Consider the following 20738-nt stretch of genomic DNA (forward strand, 5'->3'; position numbering starts at 1 on the left):
TCAAGGGAGAAGAAGAAATCGACAGTTGACAACAAAATACAAATGGTACCGCTGAAAACTATTATTAAATATTTTTTTTCTTTCTTATAGTTTCACTTCAAATAAAATTCCTAATGTATCATTTAATAAAGTGTAGTAAACATAGAATATGTATATGTTACATTTGAAAGAGGAATTTATTTCACAAAATTTACTTTCTATTCTGGAGAAGTAAATAATATATTATAAAATGTTGTATTTGACCCCTTTTTAGTGAGCATTCTTTTTTATAACGCAGTTATTGAATTTGATAACAAATAACCCCCAAATTTCAAACAAAAATTTTTCATGATGTATGTGCAATAAATCATAGCCATTTATTGGTGTTTTCGAAACTAACCAAAAGTAAGATACTTGATACAACAGGAGGAGGCATCATACATGCAAAAAAGACATGATACAGGGTAGAATTAGACAGGTTACAACAGGAGGAAAAATGTAAAAACTGTAATTTATTATATTCAGACATTTGTTTTACTTTTATTTTAGTTTGTCAGCATAAAGTAGATACTTATATTTACATATATAAGATAAACAAATAAAACATTTACAGAAACAGCCCATAGTTAATAATAAAATTAAACAATATTTTTTTTACGATGATAATTAAAGTATAACATGAAATTAAACAAAAAACTAAAATATATATTTACTATATATATATAATACCAGTATATATAATAAAAATGGGGTGTAACAAGTCTCCTCCATAGTGTTGGAATCAGAATAGATTATGTGAACTGAATATTGAAACTAATAATATATTACACGCATGTTAATTAATTGAACGACATGCTAGACTATCATATTTAATCAAATTAAATTAAAATCTCATGTTTTATAATAGATATATATTTCAACAGACACTTATAATGTTTACTTTTTGTGTCAAAACTTCAATGTTGAAATTCTCTATAACTGTAGACATTAGGCAACAATACACAAGATTATCAAACTGCTTGCAATGAAATTGTATCTTAATCAAATCCTTAATGATCAAATTGCTTTCAATTAATTGTTTAATAATCAAATTACCCACCATCATTTTACCTGACAATGTAAATGAACATAAAACAATTACTCTATTGGAAATTTAATAGATTACTCGGGCATTTTGCACACTGCCAGATTTTCCACACGGAAAGTTAAAATATATATAATAGAGCTTGTGTGTTCGTTTGTGTCCATAATGTGTGCCCACAACTTGAGTTATAAATCAAAATGTGATTGTCGGCTCAAGAAACAACGTTTTCTAAATTTATTCAAAATCAAAAAAGTTATGGGGAAAAAAAAATCGGTGAAAATTGCAATTTCGTTCTTTTGAGATGCAAAAAAATGAACTTCCAATGAAATATTTGAATATTTGTAAGTTGTTATGTATTAAGGTAGAACGTATTATAGCTGGTCACCCATTTTGGAACAAATAGAGAGCCGGGAAGGAGTAAGTAGAAGTAGGGTTTATTCTCAAGACATAGGCAATTCTGTACTAAAAGATAAAATGATTAGGTAAGTATAAAAAAAAGGATAATAAAAACTGGAATAATCATCTTACCCATCTAATCAGGTAACATAAATAAAATAAACATTGTAGAAATTCTTCTGGAGATTCGTTTGCAGACAAAATTGACACATAAAAATTGATGTTTAACTGAAATATCTGTCATTTTCTGAATAATTTGTCGTTTTTATACAATTTTTTTCATTTTTTGTCTCTTATTTTTCATCAAACGTCAATTTTCAATTTTTAAAAATAATTTTTTTATACATAAAATTATAGACTCACAATGGAGGCATGCCAGGAAAGAACTGGAAAGATCTAAAGAAAAATTAACTCGATCTACGCTGAAGGAACTTTTAAACATTAACAAGAGTAATCAGTATATATTGGATTAGGTGTATTGAATAGTACTTGCAAAAAAGTACGTCCTGTAGCCCGACCCAATATTTTCTAGCTCGATCCACCCCTAGTCTCAACACTTATGCTTATATAAATTTTACCTGATAGCATTTTCTGTCTTTAAAAACTATTGAATATTGTATCCTTTGAGTAAGGAGACACTCATTTTAAGGGTCACAAAGCTAAAAATTATAGAGTTTTATTTCTCAACCATCATAGTTCGAGTTGAAAATTCATACACAGTTGATCTTGACTTCCACAGACTTTCTCATGAATAAAAAACATATTAAGCAAGGATGTTCATCCGTCTTAATTATAAATGGATACAATTAAATTACATCCAACAAACATTTAGGTAAACACCCTCAAATTAGCGTACTTTTAAAAAGAGTTGAAGGATAAAACAAATGGAATATATAAACTCTTACTCTCCTCAATAGAAGCATCATTCAACATTCAAAGCCCAAAGCTGAAGTAGAATCCACTATAATAAAAATAAAATGAACTCAAAAGTAATTGAATTAAATATTAAAATGTTATTTTCCAACATATTTTACAGCTCTTTTTGTTTTCAGTTATCCTGTCTCATTCTTCTCGGATGTGCTGTTGCATCCCTTGTAGAAGCTGATGATGTCAAGAAGCGGGATATTCCTCTAAGTTCATACGGAATTGGATCTGCCAGCAACTCCTACTCAAACAACAATGCTGAATCCAACTCCTTCCAAAGCAATCGACCCTACATCAAGATCTTAAGCAGCAGTTACAACGCACCAGGGACTCTAGATGGCTCAAGTAACTTTGACTATGCTTTTGAGTCCGAGAATGGGATTCGTCAACAGGCAGTAGGGAAAACAAAGGTCGTTGGAGACACTGAAGTCGTGGTGATGAAGGGATCTTATGAGTATGTGGGCCCTGATGGACAAACCTATGTCGTGGATTGGTATGCTGATGAGACTGGCTATCATCCCTCTGCTCCTCATCTTCCTAAGGATGTTCCTATTCCCTATCCTGAGATTGCTGATGCTGTAGCTGCTCAAATTTCATTTGCTGCGGCAAATCCCAATGACTACGACGATGGTTCTTACAATGGTAACAGTATCAACAATATAGTATACGATGATCGACCCATTACCAACTATGGCTATAACAAATAAAGATCTGGGTTTTTTTAAAGATCTGCTTTGGTTGATAATTTTATTGAATATTTATTATTGTTGTTTCGTGTTTCGTTAATTCAACTTTTTCTTCAAATATAATTTATTTGCGTCTTTATGCCTTCTATTAATATTTTGATGCCTAAACTGTTGAAATTCGAATTAAATATTTTTAAGTATTTAAATATCTTACTATTTAATAAAAAATTAAAAAGAGTGACATAATAAAATAATTATCCTATAACTTAAGGCGTTATACCTAGTTTCCTTTTTTTTAAAGAAAATGCCTATAGAACCTAATCGATTAATAAGTAGTTCAAACTTTCTAATTTTTTGATATTATAATCCTAATCAAAATTGAAAAGTAAACATGTTTCTTCTTGTAAATCCATCAATATAAAAGATTTTTTGATTACTTTAAATAATGAGTTTTGAGTTTAGGTGATAATTTTTTTTCAATGCAACTGAATGACTGGTCTTAGAGATTTTTGTGTATAGAAAAGGATTTTTTCCATTATAATACCTTGATAAACAAAAAATTTTCTATAAGTTGAATAGTAAAATCCAAATTACTCCAAGTTATTGTTGCGTCTTCACGAGGGAGAGACACAATCTTATTTATAGTAGGAAAGATCCAGGATGACCAAGAGACATGAGGAGAAGAATTCACGTGGAGGAATAATGTAACACTGTTTATAAGATCATGTGTATTCTAACTATACTCTAATTTATTTACACAATACAGGACTATTTATAATACGTAAAACACAGTACTTATAATACATAACGAATATACAAGAAGATAAGAACATCATGAAAGGAAATATGAAATACATAACAGTTATAAGCATCCAGTGGTTGTTACACATTTAAAGGTCGGAGGAGTTTTTAAATTTCATTAATTATTAGGATATAGACGTGATACATGTTAATAAATAATATGTTATAATATTTTTTTATTTTTCATATATTTAATTTAATTATCTAAATAAAATTATAAGATTATATGCAGTGGTTATTTGTAAAAACCCAAGAGGCGTTTCATGCCACCGATTCCCGAAAAACCTTGCAAAAGGGAAGGCTTGGCTTTTGGCTTGTCGAAGAAAAGACAAATTCAATACTGATAAAGCCAGAATTTGTGCTCATTACTTTGATACTTAGTGTTTGTTAATTTATTAAATTTAAAAACTTACTTAGCGTATTATATTTAGTAAATATCGCTTTAGAAATAGAGAGTAAACACTTCTATGATAATGATATTATTTATTTGAATTTTCACTTTTTAAATTTATGTAGCTTCAATCATCAAAACTCGTCCAATGACGCCACCAAAAATAGAAAGAGGTTATTTTAATAAATTTGCTTTGCCTACCAGCCATTTTCTTGGTGCCTAACCTTGTTCTAGTAACATTGGTATTGACTACGTAATTTCAATTGTTGTAGTTTCTACAAAAGACCGATAAGGATCGGTCCTGAGACTGACAAATTTTATTATTATCGGACTGATTGACTACAGTCTTTTTAGTTATTTTACACTGATCCAATGGTAAGGTTTGTATTTTTCTTTTACAATTCCAATAAATGCTATTAACTAATTTTTAGCAACATTAGCACAAAAATGTTTTGAATATTTTAGTGGGGAATTTCGATTTGGTAATCTTTTGAAGAAAATAAAAATGGGTTTCTCATCAAGACAATTTTTTTGATGGATATATGTAGCTATGTTATTAGAATGCTCTAATGCAACATATCTTTTTAAAATTCGTAATAATAGTTCATGATCCAATAATAAGAGTATTTGGGGGTTCCAGTGATGAGACTCTGGGATTCCCTTTTATCATAGTAACATAATTAAAATTATAATTATCAAGATCCTTCTTGACAACAACGAAACATTCATATTATAATTATTAGCTAGTACTAAAGGACTGTAGAGAAAGAGCGGTCAAGGGAAAAATAAACAATTCAATCTAAAAACAAGGTCCCTAAGCCCGACCTATAATATCGTGTTATTTTTGTGACGTAGTCACCCTTATTCTTCCCTTTTCACAAGGGGGGAGACGGCCTGTTCAAACTGGCTGCGTGCCTTGAGGAACATGTATCAGCTTACAATTTTAAACCAATCAGAATTGAGAACTACTAAATCCTATCTTCTTTGCCTTGAATGTCCACCTTTGCCTAGGTTCCTTTAGCTCGGACTACATGAATATCAGGACTACGCGTTAAAAGAAGATTTGCACAAAAGCCGTCATAACAAAAAGAAACGTACCTAAGTAAGTAGAAGAAAATATAAAGAATGATTTATTATAAATACACATCTACATATAGTTAGGTACATTAAACGTCAAAGGCAGTTGTCTGACTTTTTGGCCAAATGAAAATTTATAGAGACAAAAATAAGAAAATAATTATTTATTAAAATTCAAAATGGTGTAGTCAATTATATTTTTTTAATTTTGAACCATAGATTTTTGACTGGGCCCTAAGTTGAAATTTCATATTCAAAAGAAGGATCCGTAACACTTAAAGAATTTTTTTGTATCATCTAATGGTCTGAAATGAAGTCAAAAGGTTATTATTTTTATTAAGACATATTAAATCTAAAATAACCATCGAATGTATAAAAGACAGTCATTATTGAATTTTATGCTGATTTATTCAGGATGATTCTAGTGTTGTTAGTTTATCCGATAAGTTTGGCTATTTTGCAGTGATTACTTAAAGATAACTTATTTTTCACCGCTCTCTTTTTTCCAGTCTAATTTGATCATTTTTTGTTTGGACAAAATTGCGTACGAAAATGTTGATCATTTTGCTGCGATGATACTAGCTTTATATAAATTAATTTTTTAAAATGAATGTGACTCTAGACGAGGGTTAGCAATGAGCTAATGTACTCATTAAATCATATTATTATTTATTTCTCAATCTGTTATTTTTGTTTTTTATTCTTGAGGAGAGAATGTCTAAGTATTGAGTAGCTACGTGTGAGTATGTACATGAAAAATGAAGGGTAGCATCAAGGACTTGTAGGGTTGTTATTTTCTATATTATTAAAATGAAATTTGTACATTTGTTGATGCCTAATAACTCCGGGCACTTTGAGTGTTCATACTTGATCTAAGAAGCAACATTACAATCGAATGTGAGCGTCATAGTATGACAGAAAACAATGCAGTATATCTATGGAGTTGTATAAACACAGTACGTAAAAAAAGAGCAGAGGTCGTCAACTCACACAACACTTTACTATAAAATATGAGTTGAGGACTCATTCTTAACAACAAAGTGCTTTGATCCGTAGACTAAAGTACTGCCTGACTCATCACGTTATCTTAATAAGAAAATTATCAATCTGTTATTACTAGTGATGGGATGATTTCCAAAAAATCCCATTCCGATGGGATTCAACTAAAAATTCCGGATGCCGATTCTGATTCTTTTGTATTTTAAATAATTGTTGAAAAATACAATTCAGGGGAGTACACAAGATTAGGGGGGTTGGTTTTTGGAAAAAAAAATCAAAAATTATTTTTTTTTTTTACAAAAAATTTGAAAAATTAATATGTCCCCTAAAAAATTCTAATTATACAGTTTTTTATTCAAAAAAATTTCCAATATCCATCACTGGTCTCACAAAAAAGAATTTTTTTGGGAAAAAAAATTTCAAAAATTAAATTTCTGAAATAAACTTTTTTGAAAATTAAAGGCTTTGGAAATAAATTTGAAAAATTAAATTTCAAATATTACATTTTCTAGTAAAAAGCAAAAGTTTCTTTATTTATTTTTTATTTTATTAATTAATTAATTTTTTTTTTTTTTTTGGGGGGCTATTTTCTTATTACTAAAAAAAGTAATAAATAATTAAATACCAATAATACATAATAATACACACGAATCGAAATCGCAAATTAAACCTTATTTTTCCGATGAAGATCCCGATTCTCAGATTCCGATTCCTATGAATCGTCCAATCACTAGTTATTACTATTATTTTATTATTGAGGAGAGAACATCTAAGAGTTCAGTAACTACATGCTAGTACTCTCTTGACAAACGCAGAGTAGCTTTGAAGATTTCTTGCGGACTTTTCTTCCATGTTATTAATGCAAAATTTGCCTGTTCGTCGACGAATAAATGATGAAGCTAAAAAAAAATCTCAATCTTTCTTGTCTTTTGAGAATGATTTTCAAATTGTTTATCGTCCAAAAATATAATTTGAAATCCTATATTTTAGGAATTGAAGGATATTTACTATAAACATAAACTTTTATTCTGTTATCACAAAATGTATTTTATACCAATTTGACTGGAAAGAGTCAAAATTTAACACTTTCTTTTAAAGGATAATTTTTGAATATTTTATGAGAATTATGATCTATCATACCAATGAGTTCTATAAATACTTGGAGTGGCACAAGTTCAACTGCACCTCGGAGGGTTGAATAGCATTTTAACCCTTCGTTAAATAAATACTACTTTTTGCTGTTGTAAAAATACAATTTCTTTGAATAATTCGTCAATTTTGAAATTTTTATTCAAGGTTTGGTATTCCTGACTAATTTGTTTGCTTTTGTTCTTTTTTAATTTCCCTTTGTTCAATTTAAAGCATACACATTGGCACTAATGGCATATCAGCTGTTATTCTCTATACCACACTCAACTTTATCAAAATTAATTAGTACTTTTTTGGTACCTAAAGTTTGTTAAAAATAATTGAAATTTTATAGGATTTTTAGAATGTATTTTTTCTCTTTTCCTTGACTTCAACTAAATGTGTATCATATCATGAATTCTTTTAATATTTATGGTAAGGTTTCAATCCAAGTTCACTAACTACGTGAAAAGGGATGTTCACATGCGGAAGGTTAAGAAAAAACAAAGTGGCAGATTACATAAGCACAATTTATTATCTTCAATATATAATTGTCATGCATCAAACCTGTTCTGCCAGTATGTAAAAATAAAAATGAACCAAAAATGAGCATATAAATCCCCGAATGTCGATCCTCAATTCTATTCCAGTCCTACAGGGACTTAAAATTACAACTATCGGGTTAACCCTCAATATTACTCTCCGTCTCTAATGAGGACACGCAGTAGTTATTACTATGTACTAAGATGTTTGTCTTCAAGAATTGAATGATAAAGATAACAGGAATGAAAAATAAAAAGCTAATTTTGGTTCCATCTACAAAAAATCTACCCCGCTTTCCATGACATATTTTTTACACTTCTAGTTATAACTCTTCAAAAAATCATCAGTGTTACTCTCCGCCATTCATAAGCGCACGCACTCGAGGTTACTTTATACATATAACTAAGGGATAATTATGGTATCTATACTGCACTGGTTGGAGGTACTGAACCCCACCAGTTTCATAAGAATATTCAACGAACCCTTCTAAATTGGTCAAGTGAAGTGTGTCATCACAAACCATTTGTGTTTTGAACTTTGTCGAACGCTTAGGGTTCGATCAAACACAGGTTAAGAACCACTGATATGTAGTGTAGAGACTCAGCCAAATATTTTTTTTTTGAGGTCACGTCTTAAGGGATTTTTTCGAGACCAATCTGCAACGCGGTCTGAATCGTGGACAGACATTTCCACCTTTTTTTCTTTAAGAAAAAAAAGTAAGTCATAAAAAAAAATGTATTTTTATTTTTTGGAACTAATCAAGACTGATGTTTCAATATGACTTAATTTTAATACAAGACCGGTCCAGACCAAAGTATTATCGAATTCGTGTGCTCTAATAAAAATTTGATTGCTCTTAGAACGGATTTCCAGATTGAAGCAAAAACACAAATAGTAGCTTTTTAAAATTAAAATCTAAATTTAAAATCTTGCACGAGAGAAAATTTACAACATTTCATACGTATTTGTAAAGTGAACTGTAGGTTCATTTGAGTAGAATATCATAGTATTCATCGTAAATATTAAAGAAGGAGAGCATGAACGTGGTCCTTACTATTTGAATAAAATAATGTTAGGGTGAATTGCTTGTAATGAAATTGTATCTTAATCAAATCTTTACCTAATATTTGGACTGAATATATCCTAAACATAAACTCTCTTTTTTTCAAATAAACTTATTTGTTTTTAGTTTGTACAATTGCACCACTGAGTGCTTTGTCCATTTTTATCCGACAGAATTGATGTAGTTAGTTTCAATGAAAATACACTAGATTATCAAATTGCTTGAAATTGTATCTTAATCAAATCCTTAATGATCAAATTGCTTGCAATTAATTGTTTAGCAATCAAATTACCCACCATCATTTTACCCGACAATGTAAATTAACATAAAATGACCGCTCTATTGGAAATTTTATAGATTGTCGGGCATTTTGCACATTGCCCGATTTTCCACATGGAACGTAACATATATTATACTGATAAGTTAACAACATATTGATATGTCGATATAATTAATAATTTTCAAGGTGTCATGTAATAAGGAACTTCTATTCAAAGCATCCGTTCTACAACCAGACAGAACAAATTCCCCTTACCCCTTCGTAATATGTTTGGTTCTGACCAAAGATAGATTTCTTTAAGAGCTCTGACGAGTAGATATCCATGAGCCGTCCTAATGTATATTTCTGATTATTCTTTTAAAATAATATTAATAGGTTATTATTAGTTTTTAAGTCCAAAGTGGGAAGATTAATTAATCTTTGATAATGAATGTATATTTTAACAAATTTCAAATATATTAGCTTTTATTAATATAATCATTATGAATATTAATTATATATATTGTCGAAAGTTTATAACACAACCTTTTGCATGGCAAGGGGAGAGTGAGGACACATGTTACAAAAAATAATATTTTTTTAATTGTCATAAGTTTCACAATTTAAATGATAACTCAACGTCCGGGCATCATGACATAGGTAGTTACCTAAGACAAATAATTCCAAAGTATTTGATGTGGTGCAATAATTAATAGCCATTTATTGGTGTTTTCGAAACTAACCAAAACCAGGATACATGATATACCTGGAGGAGACATGGTACAGGGTGGATTAGACATGTTACAACATGTAAAAACTCCCATTTGTTATATTCAAGGATTTATTTTACTTTTTATTATAGTTTATCAGCATAAAGTATAATTACATATTGTATAAGATAAACAAATAAAATATTTACAGAAATTAAGCATAGCTAATAATAAAATTAAAAAAATATTTTTTTTTACTATTTACTGTGATGAATTATTAAATTATAACATGAAATTAAAGAAAAAACTAAATATAATTAAATATAACATATTTACTATATCTATATATAATACCAGTATATATAATAAAAATGGGGTGTAACAAGTCGCCTCCATAGTGCTGGAATCAGAATAGATGATGTGAACTGAATATTGAAACTAATAATATATTACAAGCATGTTAATTAATTGAACGACATTCTAGACTATGACATTTAATCAAATTAAATTAAAATCTCAGGTTTTATAATAGAAATATATCTCAACAAACACATACCTAAAATATTTACTTTTTCTGTCAAAAATTTCAATGTCGAAATTCTCTATAACTGTTGGTATGAGGCAACCCGAGTTTTATGTTGATTTGATAAACAAAGGAAGACATTCAATTGTATATGAAGAAGGTGGTTAGATAACTTTACATTTTAAAGTTATTGGCAGTGTAGCATGTCTCCTCACTCTCCCCTATTCCTTTGAAAAAATTGTAAAAGCATTTATAAAAAAAAAATATAATCACAAAAAATAAATTATTAAAACCAGTCCATTTAGTTAGATTAATGTGAATACTAACAACAGTATGGCCAATAGAAAAAAATATTCTCTGTCCAGGAGCTCTTCAGAAGCCAATGGAGACAGAGAAGTAGCGAGGTCGGCCTCTGATCCGGAACAGAGCAACCATTTCCTCAAGAGAGAGCAAAATAGCATAAATTTTAATTTCTTAATGTCCCAGGCAATACCGGCCACCACCTATAGTAGTAATTCAATTTTCAGTTGCGTACATAAGAACCGTCTTACAGGGGCATGGCCCCAATAGTTACAGTACTACATATATCTCGTCCATTGACCAACTATTTCATGAAACATAAGATAAAACAATAAAATCCTCGGGGTATACCGATATATCGGAATCCACCTTTTTTGAATTATCGGAACCGGCTCAATAAATCCGATTGTACCGATACCTCTGCATACTTAATTAAATACATTATTAAGCACAATTAAATTTGTAATTTTATTAATTCAAATGGGCATCCAATAACAGGAAGTAAGGATCATAGTTTATACTAAACTAAGTTGAAGACTAGGGGGGCTCATACCTGTGTGTGCCACGGATAAAACTATTTTTTATCTAATATTAACATATAATATGTATAATAACAAAAGACTTGCATAACAAAATTCAGGTCCATCCATCAAAAATTAAAGTCTATTCACTGATGCAAGCAATATATATGAGACAATCAGGAATAAATTGACTCCTAAGCACAAAAAGGAATTAACTTTTTCAAATGATTTAAAGTTCAAATATTCTACAACTAACAATAATCATAATTATGATTGATCCCTTTTTCTAGTCAAGCCCTAATTAATAAAAAGTCCAACGTTAAAAAAAAAGTAAATCATTTCGTGGTTTTTTTATGTAATTCCTTTATACATAATATTAATAAAGAATATGAATCGTTCATAAATATGGAATAGGCTAACATTTTAGTATTGGTACATCTCTATAAATAAACCATTCTGATTAAACAGATTTTACATGATTTGGTAAAATGCCATTAAACATTCCTCGATATCCATATTACATATAAATTTATTGGTAAATGAGCCTTAAATAAAAGTATAGACCATAAATTTTGATTCTTTATTGATTTTTTTAGCATAGGAAATGTACATAAATATGAAACTTTCTTTTCATAATATGTAGAAAAACATGTACCCTTAGTTTTTAATGAGCACTCGATTACCGAATAAGGTTCATACCGGATTTTTACGGAAGATTAGTCAGATTTATTCACATACAGACTACACAATGTATTTGTAATCAGATTCTACTTGTTTAACTGCTCAAATTCTTTCTATGAATGAATTGAAGGTTATGCCAGGTAGCTAAGCAGATTCTTAACACATCGCTTGGGTTCTTAATATTGGTAGAGGCATCTTCAATCCTCTTGGCAAGTGACAAATAATTGACAAATGGCCTTATGAAAATATTTTATGCCATTTTTGTAATTTCTCCGTTCTTCTATCCCATTTATATCGGGCAAGATTGAGCCTTCGCTTAGAGGTTTCTAGTATTATATGTAAGCCGGGAAACGGTTGTTGCGTGTGTGTGTTTTTTGTTTGTTTTTTTCTTATTTATTTATTGATTCTTTAACAAATCCTTTTTGTGATCACATCTCCCTCTAATATAGAATTTATAGTTTGACAACAAGCTTTGTATAATATAATTAGTCTACTACTTCCCCAAAAATTAGCCCTTAGATTGGTCATAATGAATGCTATGAAATTGGAGCTACCTACTCCATGAAAAAATATATATATTTGTCAAATATATCACTGTAAATACCCTTATAGTCCCTCATATATAATCAAATGGTATCTAATGTCCTCATTCCACATCAAGAGCATGAATGCATGTAAACAACATCTGACTCATGATGATTCTGACAACTCTAGATTTACCACCGACCTCTTAAAGATCCTTGTTTCATATAATATACCTTTTTTCACCGTGGATAATCCCAAATTCTCGAAAATTATAGAAAAATATGACAGTAGACCCGTCCCTTGTAGAAGTACTCAGGGGAATTTGAAGATAAGAATATTTTAAGAACTGTTGGATGATATTAAAGACAATCAGGAACGATCAATGACAGCTATATTAATTGGTCTTTTGGATGGTTGTTTCGTGGATTGTCCTTATGTAATCAACATAAAATTTTAAAAAAAAATCATCACGGATGGAGTGTCTTACGGTCGAAGACCTCTAAACAAGCTACCCCCAATTGAAACATACTATTTGTGTGGCTCAAGGACTCCATAACGTAGCTGAACTTGCACGTAAAGAATTTCCAAAGAAAAATGAGCTTTTTTCAGAATTCGAAAAAATGTTTTTTCAATGGCAGCATAGAATACGGAACTTTACGGCTTCTTACCAAATTTCCTTGCCTTCAGTAACTATGTTCACGCCCTCGGGAACATGGTTAAAAGCAGTGTATTACTATTTCAATTACTTCAAAGTAATCAGAGAATATTTAAACAGCCTTAATGAACAAACATCATCGCTCGTAGTAGCTATGGAGATTATAAATGATGAGTTTATTAATGAAGAATTATCAATAATTAATCATAATCTCAACCCAATTGCCGTGGACTTTTCAGCTTTACTTGTAAGCTTTACTTTTGTTGAACATTGATATCAAGTTAGAGTCATTCAAAACCAAATTGAACACTTTCTTTATTTTAAAAAAAATCCAGTTTACAACACTTTATGAGACCTAGCAAATTTGGAGGAGGATTTATAGGAACACCCAGATTGAAAATTGTGACTGCAGTCATATGGGCAAGAAAAACTGTCTGAATGTTCTCAAAGGGAGTCTAATCTTCAAATGGTTTGCAATGTGTTTGTCTAACATCAGTTTCTTCGAGTAAAAATTTGGTCATCCTCCGTGGATTCGAACTTGGTGATGTGCAATTTATTTAAGATATGTAAAACTCGTTTTAAATATTGAACACATTAATTTACTTTTCTTTTTTAGCTTTACTAATGACTTACAAGACGAAGAATTAGGACTCGGCATGGAATTTGAAGTATAATATGAATAAGACAGATTTTATTATACTTATAATTAGTATATTTATTCTTGTATAAAGATGTCTCATTATATATTGTATATATATATAATTTACATTTGTCCCTAAGGATTTGTTGAATCCATTTGTTTTATTTCATATTAATATGTAACTTCTATATCGTATCAGTTGTCATTATTAATTTGTTTGATTTTCTGTGTATAACTTATATTAAAATTTCTAATTAATATATTTTTTTGTATTATTTAATAGTTTTTTAGTTGGGTGGTTTTTTTTTTTTTTTTTTTAATTCATACTTATTTAACTTGATATCAAAGATATGCGTACGGAATTGTCTCCCACTGAGACTGTAACCAGACAGGGTTCATCCGCACCACCTCTTACAACATTGAAAAGTATTTGTATGACAACAGGCATTGAGCGGAATCCTGGGAAGTGTGATGTCAAAAAGGCCTTGGAAACAGATAAAAAAAATTGGAAACGCTCATAAAAATATTAGTGGAAAGAGTCTGGTACGTGTGGAGAGGCCATTATTAACGACCAAAGTTTGTGTCCGACGTCTGCAACGCTGCTTAACGCTTCTCAACAAAATGAAGTATGCTCCAGCTGCTTGTTGCATCATTTTCAGTGATAAAAAAATTATCTCTTCTGCCGTATGCCCAGGGCAAAACGGGTAATTTACCGAAACATTGAGGCCTAGTTGATGAGGAGTTAAATGGATTGAAAAGGATTATGAGAAGAAGGTAACTTTTCAACTTTAGTAAGCGCCTGGAGGCCATCATCAATACCAATGATGGCTACATAGAGTACATAATTATATAATAATTATGTTTCAAAATTTTAGTCACGTATGGCTTATTGTTAATGAAATAGAATATAGATCTTGTAAAATGTAGTAATGTAAAGTGTAAATATTAGCGATGTACAAATACAAAATTTCAACTGATTCACATTCCAATACCATCTTTATGAACGATTCCGATACCCTATTAATATTATATATAAATGAATTACATAAAGAAATAACAAAATGATTTACTTCTTTAATGTTTAACTTTTTATTAATTAGGGCTTGACGAGAAAAGACTTAACTATATCAATCATAATTATGATTATAATTAGTTATAACTAATTTGCAAGTAAAATTATATAAGAAATTAGTTCATCTCAATGCCCAAGACTCAATTTATAACTGGTTGGCTCTGTCATATTCAGACTAGAAAATAATGCTATCCACATGTATGCAAAAAAAAAAAAAAACCCAAAAATTAGCGTGGTACCCCTGACACTTGAAGAATGTTTTGAAGAAGAGCAACTAAGCTGTCATGACGTAAAGAAAGTAAACACAAATTCTTCTCATTATCTATTTTAAAAACATTGACAAGAATTACATTTTATCATAACCATAATTAAACCTTCCATCCAATGTTGTATAGTTGAGAATGGTTACAATATTAATCCATTATCTCACTCAGTTTTTATCAAGGTTGCATAATGTACCAAATGCTCAAATTTGAAGCAAAGGATCAAGTCCCAGATTATTTGTTAAACTCTATATAAAGGTATGAGAAGAGTAGGTGATATAGATCCTTGATATTACAATATTAAACTCCCATATCCTTTACATATTGAAATCATATTATCTTCTTAATTACAAAATTATTATTGCTCAGAATCGGATTCAATATTATGCAAGACGTCAAAGAACCATTCCATCCTCATCATCAAACCCCAAAAAAAAGACAATTCAAATTGTTTAAATGTATAATTGTGATAGATATTAACAAAGTTTGATTAAAAAATGATATCAATTTTAAAAATTAAAACTTATGTTAATTCTATAGCATGTTTTCCTTAATGTAAGATATAATTTATACACATTTCCATTTCTATTAAGTATATCGCGTCTATTATTGATAGTTTAAATTAATTTTTTTAAGGGTATTTATTCTGAAAAGCATTGACCCTACAATTTCACTTTTATATACTTTTCTTATGAAGAACTCTATCATATTTTAAATATATATTAAGCATGTAACAAGAAAAAATAAATATAACAATTATATTTTATTTTTTAGCATTAAAAACATTAATTTTCATTTTATAATTGTTGTATATAATTTTAATTCCTTTTTCACCAATAAAAAAAAGAAAAAGTATAGATTTATGAAAGAATTCAAGATTTTTGTCACGTGGGCTTTGTGGTTTTGGGATCTAAGCCTTTATAAAATTGGCATTTCAACAGCATAAAAAAAACTGTATTGACGATAATAATTTGAAGCTTTATTCAATGTATATAATTGAATCTAGTCCTAATGCTTCTAACTTTATGTCAGATACGAACAAGATGTATGTCTCCTTCAATTTCTCACTCCACATTGATAGACATCAAAATCTTGTAAAATTTATGAAACTTTATACTGCCAATGCCATTCCTTCTCGCTACACCTTCACAAAGTCCCTAAGTAAAGTAGTTTCATCAAAGATTACCAAAGAACTTGTATATGGGTATTGTTAGGTTCCCCATATTTAATAAACTTGAAGGATGTTAAGAAGGCTGACGATAGAAAAACTGAAGTCTAAAGTCTTAACAACATTTTTGGCTTAGATTTTTGTGGCAAGACACTAAAGGTTTTCATTATAGATGGCACAGCTTATTTCATCCAATCAGTCAAACTCCTTAAGCAAAATTTCCAAATGATGTTCTTAATTCTGGTGATCGAAAACGATTTATTACTACGCCGAGCATTTCAATTCAGTCTCAAAGGTATGGAGGAAAACAGGGATGCAATAGATAAGTCAACAGCCTTAACGTTATCCATTCATGTCATATACGACCTTTTTTTATAGGGAAACTTGTACGCACAACTTCAATATGAACTGATGAATGAGGCCTCTACAATTTTCGTATAGGTTATCATCAATAACACATACATAGTACAATCAATATAAGAAACCAAATATTCAGATATATTTTTAATATTATACACTTGTCTACCTACATATATTCGTAGTTTTCATAAATTATCTTGCATATTCATTTAGATCCTCTTCATATTCCATAAATAATTAATCATTTTATATTCAGTCACGAACTGTATCGGTCATGTAGTAAATACCATCTACAAATAAAGAATAGAGTAAAGACACAGTAGATCCAATATTCAAAGCTGTATTTCAGTCAACCTTTTCAATTTTCATGCAAAATTCGAGTCCTCATGGTCCCGGTATATGGAAAAATAAGTAATGTCCTGATCCACCTGTAGTCTCGTTTAAGGGAGGGGAAAATATTAAACTTAAATGTGTACTGATGAATGAGACCGCTACAATTTTCGTCGAGGTTACCATCAATAAAACCTACAAAGTACAATCAATATAAGAAACTAAATATTAAGATAAAATAATATACTCGTATCTACCTAAACTCATACTTCCCATTAGTTATTTTGCATCTTCATTATAGATCCTCTTCATACTCCATAAATAATTATTAATTACTCATTCTAAATAGTAAATACTCAATATAATTTTTTTTTTTAAAGAGTATAGATCCAATATTCAGAGCTGTATTTGAGTCCCCATCTTTTCAGTATTTAGGTCAAGTCCGAGTCATCATCATGCTTGGGGTATTTCTGGTCCGGAGTCATCATAATGAGGGTTTTTCGGGTTCAGAGTACAAGTCATCATGCTCCGTATCTATGGAAAAATAAGTAATGCCTGGATCTATCTGTTGTCTCGTCTAAGGCAATATATCCTTTCCCACACGTTCTTCCTTAATCTTGGACAACAATAATTTACTTTTGGACTCCATTGACTTTATGATGGCGTAGTGATGATAAAAAATAATGAGGACGACAGCTTTTGTAAATAAAAACATATATAAGACAGGTAACACCCTCCCTGAATCGGGTAACAACTGCAAAAAATCGATTTTTAAATAGCATTTTATCCAACTCTGGTCATATTCATACATGTAAATCCGTATTGTTTTTTAGTTGGCCCGTTAATTTGTAATTGGTAGTATAAAAAAACGAATTCTATTTTCCCTAGCAGTTGTCATTATTATTTAATTCCTAAGTAGTGAACATCTTTTCCTAAATAGATTTAATTACATTCAAAACCTGTTTGAACATTCATTTGTTCTCATAAAAGCCCTGAGGATTTGTTGTGGAGTCCTCATTGGAATCAGAGTAGAATTGGGGATCGATATTGCAGTAATACTAGCAAAGTTATTATTACTTATTTCCTTTTGTCTTTCCACTCTTATCACAGCTGATTGTAGCTGATATATTGAAACATTTCTCTCCACCAAAACATTCTTCAAATTGTTAGGGTTACCATGTTAATTTTCGGTTTCTTTTTAAAATGCCCATTCTACACTGGATTTTCACCTTTGTTCATATATATTGCACGCACTACTGAATAGACTTTCATTTCCAACGGATGGACATGAATTTTGTTATGCAGGTCTTTTATTAATGCATTAATTATATGTTAAAATTAAATAAAAAAATATTATATCCTTGGCTCCAACTGGTAGGAGCCCTTAGTCTTAAACCTAAGTATTCTAAACTTCGATACTAACTTTTTTTTATTTTTTGACTATTTGAAATTATAGAAAAATTGCTTAATACTGTATTTAATTAAGTAAGCAAAGGTATCCGTAGAATTGGTATTATTGACCCGATTCAGTGCATCGGTATACCCCTAGTAAATATTAATTATTATAGTTTTATAAATGAAGAAAAAAAACAACCGCAAGTTTTGATCAAACTTGTTTCAACCTCATCATCATAACAAAGTAAAATTTTTAGTAGTTGCTGAAGGTGCACACAGTTGATGACTGGGAGTTACTTCGTTTGTACGGGTCATGAACTTCCTCATTTTATTTTTTTTCGTTCCTTTCGCGTTCGTGACTTCAAACTCATCATGGCCCTGGTTTGTAACATTTAATTTTACAAAACCCGAACCCTTTCAAACAATCATGAAAGTAGAAGACTATAACGAAAACACGGATCGAACTACTCCTCCAGCTTGCATCATTGCAACAATGAATATGAGTCTTATTCATGGGTCATCATATGAAAATATTCCGGAAAATGCATTGATTTCAGGAGCTTGCTATCGTATGAAACAAATTCTTATTCTGAATTGGAAGAGTCCGGACAAGAGAAAGCAAACATTGGCATTTACGTTTAATATGAAGGAGAATAACAATATTACATTAGACTCAATCGATGGTTTGTTGGATATAAATGGAGTTCCGCTACGAGTGTATCCTTTGAAAAGATCCTTGAACCTATTCGAAACTCCATTTCGGTACTGCTATTCTTGTTATGATCCAAAAGATATTCACTTAATGTCAGGTATATAAATCAATTAAAATATGCTATTCATTCCCTAATATTTTCTACTCTTTAGCCAATAAGAACGTTGTCATCCTTCGTTTTAATATGGTAATCATTGAAACATTTCGCTCCAATCCTTTTGCTCGTAGTTTTACCCATTTGGTGTGGAACTGTAGATACGCCTGGATGATAGCTTATGTCCCACTTGTTATTGGGACCTTTTTAGCGATATTAGTCATTTGTATGATTTTAAGTTTTGTTTTTCGTAAAAACATGGGATTTTAATTCAAAAAAGTACATACATTTTTTTACTAATTGCTTGTATAAAGTTATCAAAATTGTTTATTTTTTAAAGTATTGAAATAATGTATATTAAAAAGTGGTAATATATGTAATTTTTTTTATCATATGAATCAATACTTGTATTCTATTATTTCAAATGTTTTTTTTTATTTCGTTCTCAATGGTATTTTACACAATAGAAAATGCATCATCATTAAAAGAGACGTCTCTTTGGGGTTCAAAGTTGATAATTTAAATACATAAAATAGACAAATTTTTTTATAAATCGTGGACTTAAATGATTTACATTTGCATTGAATACTATTTGATGTCAATGATAAACGGTGATATTTGAATTAAATCAAAGTAATACGTACTCAAAATGTCTTAATTTGTACAATTGTTATTATTTTTTGATCGATTAAGGACGAAAGAGTAGGATAATTAGATAAAATGTCTTATTGTTTACATAGTTATTCGTTTATTTACAACACGGAAATTTTAATACATTTTTGGGTTAGATATATTATACAACAATGCATTAGGGGAATATATTTACAATAGACGGTAAGATTTACGTTAGAGATGTACCGATGTTAAAATTTTAGCCCATTCAGTATCATCTTTATGGGCGTTTACGATACCGATTTCTTATTATCTATGAAGGAATTACATAAAGCAAATATAAAATCTTTTACTTTTTTTAATGTTGAACCTTTTTATTGATTAGGACTAGGGAAATAAATCAATCCTAATTATGATTACAATTATTTATTAATAGTTTTAAAGATGTATACTTCTATATATGTATATGTACAGATATAACCAGAGCTCCTACCCTAAGGTAATTGACGTTTCTTGCTCAGATTAGGTAAATCCAGATTACGATGAAGGGTTCTCAAATTTTGAACTGTAGAGAGAATTTGAGATGTTATGTCAATATACTTTATAAAAACATTAGATATCGTATTTCAGAGAGAAACATTGCTTGAATCGAACGCCACTGGCAATACATTCATATTTATATACTATATTAACCAATAAATGGAGGGGATGCTTATAATATAGATTAATCTATGTTTAAATCTAGGGGCTTCTACCTGTAGGGGTCCAGATCAGATAAAATTATTTATTCTCCAATTTATATCTTAACATATATGAATTGACATTTAATAATAGACCATAATAACAC

The 20738-nt window shown here is 29.8% G+C and overlaps 1 protein-coding gene, 1 long non-coding RNA gene and 1 other non-coding gene across 3 annotated transcripts; 2 read left to right on the forward strand and 1 right to left on the reverse strand.

The window, feature by feature from the left end:
- Positions 1–2324: 2324 nt before the first annotated feature.
- On the forward strand, positions 2325–3206 carry LOC121121536 (pupal cuticle protein Edg-78E). Its single transcript, XM_040716492.2, has 2 exons — positions 2325–2448; positions 2512–3206. Exons 1-2 carry the CDS (start codon positions 2437–2439, stop codon positions 3088–3090), a joined length of 591 nt encoding a protein of 196 aa, XP_040572426.1. The 5' UTR covers positions 2325–2436; the 3' UTR covers positions 3091–3206.
- A 12758-nt stretch (positions 3207–15964) lies between these two features.
- Positions 15965–18185, reverse strand: LOC121122180 (uncharacterized). The gene is made up of 3 exons (XR_005865728.2): positions 17336–18185; positions 17103–17273; positions 15965–17038 (listed from the first exon to the last, which is right to left on the reverse strand). It is a non-coding gene; the product is annotated as an uncharacterized lncRNA (long non-coding RNA).
- A 524-nt stretch (positions 18186–18709) lies between these two features.
- Positions 18710–19681, forward strand: LOC121121965 (uncharacterized). Its single transcript, XR_011781146.1, has 2 exons — positions 18710–19282; positions 19338–19681. It is a non-coding gene; the product is annotated as an uncharacterized protein (transcript).
- The last annotated feature ends 1057 nt before the right edge of the window (positions 19682–20738 follow it).

This window comes from Lepeophtheirus salmonis, chromosome 7, assembly GCF_016086655.4.
Source record: "Lepeophtheirus salmonis chromosome 7, UVic_Lsal_1.4, whole genome shotgun sequence".
NCBI classification, from domain to species: Eukaryota; Metazoa; Arthropoda; class Copepoda; order Siphonostomatoida; family Caligidae; genus Lepeophtheirus; species Lepeophtheirus salmonis.